The following is a 4,777-nucleotide window of genomic DNA, read 5'->3' on the forward strand; positions in this document are numbered from 1 at the left end:
TGCTTGGTGATGTGGCTGTTAAACCCATTCCTGTCTAGTCATTGCAACAGCAAAACTTGATAAGAAAGATTGGAATTGCAAGTGCAAAGGGCTCAGTATGACATATTCAAGTAGATACATATATTAGTCTCTGTTATAAGCCATGAAGATGTCAGACATACTATGTCATTTATGTGATGCGACGTAATGTTATGTGTGACATTACTTGCCCCCTCCCCTCTACAAATAACAATGGACACCTATGAACAGGGCCCATAGTGGTTTTCCAGCTAGAAAAATGATGCTAGTTGCATACATTTTCACCACCACCCAAACCCATATGAACTGCCATTTTTATTCAATTTACATCTGGCCTTTCTGTGACTTACAATAAAAAATGGAAACTTAAAAAGTTAAACATGTTGTAAAAAGAGTTAAATCACTCATCTATTTAAAAGAAAAGGCCAGGCTGAGGAGGACACAGCAAAGACTCTTGTATGACCTCTGAGTGAGCGAGCATCTTCCATAGCTCAGAAACCACACAAAATTTGCACTCTTGAGAACAGAGGTGCCTGCACAAACCCATGACCGAAGCTTCACCCCTTTTTGTTTGTGCTGAGGGTCACACACATTAAAAAGGGGGTGGGGCTTTGATTGTGCAATCACAGCCTCCATCTTGATTGTTTTACCTTCTCTGTAGACACTCTGTCCTTAAAAGGGCCTCTTAGATTGACTTAACACCTGGTCAGAAGGACAGTCCAGTTAATTAGGCCCCAGGACTGCCCCACAGCCCTCCATCTTATCTGGATTCTTCTTATCAGTGGGGAAAGGAACATAATGATCATGTAATAAGATGCACCTGCTTCTGATAGGTAGCTGGAGATCTCCTGCCTTGCAAAATAGTCCCAGATCAGAACAGCAATGAAATTATAGCTATTGCTTTCAGAATCTAAAATCAGCCTTTGCCGATGGACTGGGCTGGCTGAATAAGCCTATGTATGAATTTATTTTACTAGGTTTATATACTGTTCCAGTCATGTCTAAAGATGACAGTATAATAAAAACCACAATGTAATGCCCACTGACTAGCAAATTTCATAGTGAGTAAGGATGGTTTGGTGCATAAGAACTTCCGTGAGAATGAAACACTGTTAGAAAGGAATCTTGCATGGAGATCAATTGTTACTCAATTAAAAATATGAACCAAAGGGGAAGGCATAATTTGCATAATCAAACAAATGTGTGATGTCGTGAGTTCTGTTTCCTCTTGCATTCACTTCTCAAGGTGGCAAAGTTGATGCTTCTCTCTTCTCCCTCTTCTCCTTCTCTTTGATCACGATCGCCCCGTAATAGCCCTTGAACTTGATAAATAAGATGGGGATTGGGATGATGATGGTTAATACACCACATAGTGCTGCGCAGGCTCCGATCACTTTGCCAGCTGTATGGATGGGATACATGTCTCCATAGCCTATGGTGGTCAAGGTGATCACTGCCCACCAGAAGGATGAGAAAATATCATCAAAGAATGAGTCATTTTCTGAGAATTCAGCATAGTACAAAAGAGTGCCAAAGAAAAGGATTTCAAAAACAAAAACCCACATCAGGATGGCAATCTCCTTCAAGATGGACTTGAACATGTAGGGGAAGACTCTCAGCATCAGGGGGGCCTCCATGAGCTTGAAGACCTTTAAGAGTTTGACGATGTACACCACGCGGAACAAGTTCAGCCAACACGGCAGCGCTTCAGGCTGGCGCCCACGTCTACTGAAGAAGAGATCGAGGCAAACTGGGAGAAGGGCGAGGAAATCAACCATGTTCAGGGGCTTTCGAAAGAATTTCTTTTTGTCTGGGCAGGACACGAGTCGTACGACAAATTCACCCATGAAGCAGAGAACGAAGAAAAGCTCCAGGTGGAGGAGAGCAGGTATCTGTGGACACGCCGACCCCGCTGAAACGTGGTGCAAGTGGGGGTGGGTGATGTTGCTGTCTCCTACGGAGTCCTCATACTGGCTTCCTCTGACCCAAAGGAGGATGACAAGGGCAACATTGAACAGCAGTGAAATGGCTGTCAAGCCCTGCCAGGAAGGAGAGGAAAAATCCAGCGTTAGTTGCTTGGGGCATCGACAACGGCCCCAAGTCCTGGGCCCAGGCCACCATCTCCCCTAGTCTACCGCTCTCATCCAAGACTTGGGTATTTCACAGCCTGTAAAATCTCCTTCAACTCAAGTTTGATTTTTGGTGACTTCATGGGTACATTTCTGCAGTTTTCTTGGCACTGGTAGAGAAGTGTTTTGCCACTGCCTTCTCTCAGGAAGCCTTCTCTCCTTTCCTTTCCAGCTGCCAGTCCTGAAATTACCGGACATTTCCCATCTACCTTACTAAACCGACCCAGCCCTACTCAGCTTCCCAGTGCAGAGAATGGCGAAGCTCACAGCCCACAACCATCTCTGCATTTGTCCACTTCAGGTTTTTTTCCCCCAATTCTATCTAGTTGTTTGTTTCATTTGAACCTGAGAATTTGAAAAGTTGATACTGTACCAACATTTTTTTCTGTGTTAAGCGTATTTCCCAAAATGTATATGTTTCTGTTTGCAATTTGGTTAAATGTAGATAATTTGAAACTTTTCTTCTAGTATAATGCATTTTTCTTGAATTATCTTCACAGGTATATGCCGTTGTGCAGTGACCTTCACTGATATATATACGGTAAACTGCATTTTCAGGTTCACAGAAGGGTGGAAGTGAAAGCCTAGATACCGTGTTGCTTAAAAGTTGTGAACCCTTTTGAATTTTCAGTATTTCTGTATAAATATGACCTAAAATGTGTTCCATTCTCCACACAAGTCCTAAAGCTATATAAAAAGGACTAAACTAATGAGTCAAAAACATTATATTTCTTCGCTTATTTATTGAGGAAAATGATCCAAAGCTTATGCAGAAATATTGAAAATTCGAAAGGATTCAGAAATGTTTAAGCAACACGGTAGGTTTCCATTTGTGTGTTTGCTTGAAAATTGTATCATTTTGCATTCATATGCAAATGAAATGGCATTCTCTCTCTTTCTGCCTCTCCCCCCACTCTCATTATACTCTTTCTGAGTATAACTGTAAATAAGACTCTGAATTTTGCAGAATCAGGGGATGAGGACAGCCAATTTATGTTTGCAAGGAGAAAGTGACTGGTGTATGTTGGCTGTAAATTTTAGTGGAGAGGTGGAGCAGAGGTATGTAGAACTACATACCTTCAATCTAATGCATACCCCAAAATACTTATTACTGTTTGGAAACACGGGTAACATAATTCCCTCTATTTTCCATTTCAAAAATAGAATTCAAAATTACTGGGAAGTACTGCAAATAACCCCCCCCCCATGCTCCCCAAATTTGGTGTACCCTGGGGCTTCCCATTCCAGCAATGTATATTGGGAAAGAGACAAATGCAGTTGGGGACACTGCTCTCAAGCAGATCAGTGGGGGGCCAACAGTGCAGCAGACCCCTTTCCGTAAGCCACTTCACAGGGTGGAGACACATCATTGCATCACCTTATGCTTTGGACCAGATGCCTGGAACTTGCCCCAACTGTCAACCAGCCAAAGGCCACTTAATGGTATTTCCTGAGATCTGGTGCCCAAGTTGTTCAAAACAAGAACCGTAAGCCTAACACGGCAGGCTGCAAGCCATCATGTTTGTACTTTGCTTTGATGGGCGGAAGGAAGGAAGGAAGGAAGGAAACCTAGGGGCTGGAGGGGGGGGGGGACGTGTTCAGGGTCCGGACAGGCTGCTTTATCCCAAGCTGCCACCCAGGTAGGAAAAGGGGGAAGCCGGGGTGCGGGCAGACTGTGGCCCTGCAAGGGCAGCCATGCCAACTCCTTTGTGAGGACGAGCTGGGGGGCGGCAGCGACGGTATTCCGACGCGCAACGCTAGAGTAACGCGGAGAGACGCGCATCTGTCTCACTCTTCAGGCTCCCCCCTGCGCGACCTGCCAGCCCCTGCAGCCCAGCCTGCGCGCGGGGGGGGGGCTCGCTTACCAGGGCCCCTCGGGAGGAGCAGGGCTTCTCCAGCAGCGTCCAGGCGGGGAGCGCCCACCGCGCCCACCGCCCCGCCGGCCGCGCGGCCTCCGGCTCCAGCAGGCCCCGCCGCTCCTCTCGCTCGCCGGCGCCCGCCGCCGGGTCGCACGCCTCGCCGGGGCCCTCGGCCGTGCACAGCCTGTCCCGGCAGCAGGGCGGCAGCCGGGCCTCCGCCAGCCCCCAGAAGGCCAGCTCCTCCCGCAGCGCGGCGCGGCACACGGCCGCGGGGCAGGGCAGGTGCCCGCTCCGGCAGAGGTGCAGCACGTGCTCGAAGAGGCGGCCGCCCCGGTCGAAGAAGAACTCCCCGGCCGCGGCGTCGAAGTCGGGCCCGGCCGCGGCCCGCGGCTCCGCCAGGCCGCCCAGCTTGGTGCCCGGGAAGGCGGCCAGCGTGCCGCGGCGGGTCCGGTAGCGGAGCCCTCCCACGTTCAGGGTGACGGTGCCCGCGGGGTCCTCCATGCCGCGGCGGCCCCGCTCCGGGGAACCTGCGGAAGGCACGGAGAGCCGCCGTCAGCCGCGGTCCCGCCCCAGGCCGGGCTGCCTCTGGGCCCGCCTCGCCCGCCCCCGGAGCGCCGCTCCCAGGGGCCTCGGCGGCGCCCGGGGCTGCCGCGCCGCGGACTCCGGCGGAGGCGGGGAGCAGCGCCGGCTGGCCCGGGGAGGCGCCCCCCCGCCGCGGCCTCTCCGGGCTTGCGCTCCTTCCCCGGGCGACCGGGGGCGCCCCAGCCCGTC

General features: G+C 50.6%; 1 protein-coding gene across 1 annotated transcript; it reads right to left on the reverse strand.

Moving 5' to 3' along the window:
• Positions 1–1,056: 1,056 nt before the first annotated feature.
• Positions 1,057–4,513, reverse strand: LOC134504422 (potassium voltage-gated channel subfamily C member 1-like). The gene is made up of 2 exons (XM_063313624.1): positions 4,013–4,513; positions 1,057–2,057 (listed from the first exon to the last, which is right to left on the reverse strand). The coding sequence occupies exons 1-2, from the start codon at positions 4,505–4,507 to the stop codon at positions 1,260–1,262; spliced, it is 1,293 nt and encodes a 430-aa protein (XP_063169694.1). The 5' UTR covers positions 4,508–4,513; the 3' UTR covers positions 1,057–1,259.
• Positions 4,514–4,777: the final 264 nt, after the last annotated feature.

The sequence above is a fragment of the Candoia aspera genome, chromosome 12, assembly GCF_035149785.1.
Source record: "Candoia aspera isolate rCanAsp1 chromosome 12, rCanAsp1.hap2, whole genome shotgun sequence".
Lineage (NCBI taxonomy): Eukaryota > Metazoa > Chordata > Lepidosauria > Squamata > Boidae > Candoia > Candoia aspera.

Bases quoted from the DNA above. Each gene is read 5' to 3' on its own strand.
- LOC134504422 (XM_063313624.1), bottom strand. From the start codon at position 4,507: ATGGAGGACCCCGCGGGCACCGTCACCCTGAACGTGGGAGGGCTCCGC. The intron at 2,058-4,012 runs GTAAGCGAGCCC...CCTTCCTGGCAG, and splicing joins GCTCCTCCCGAGGGGCCCTG to GGCTTGACAGCCATTTCACT.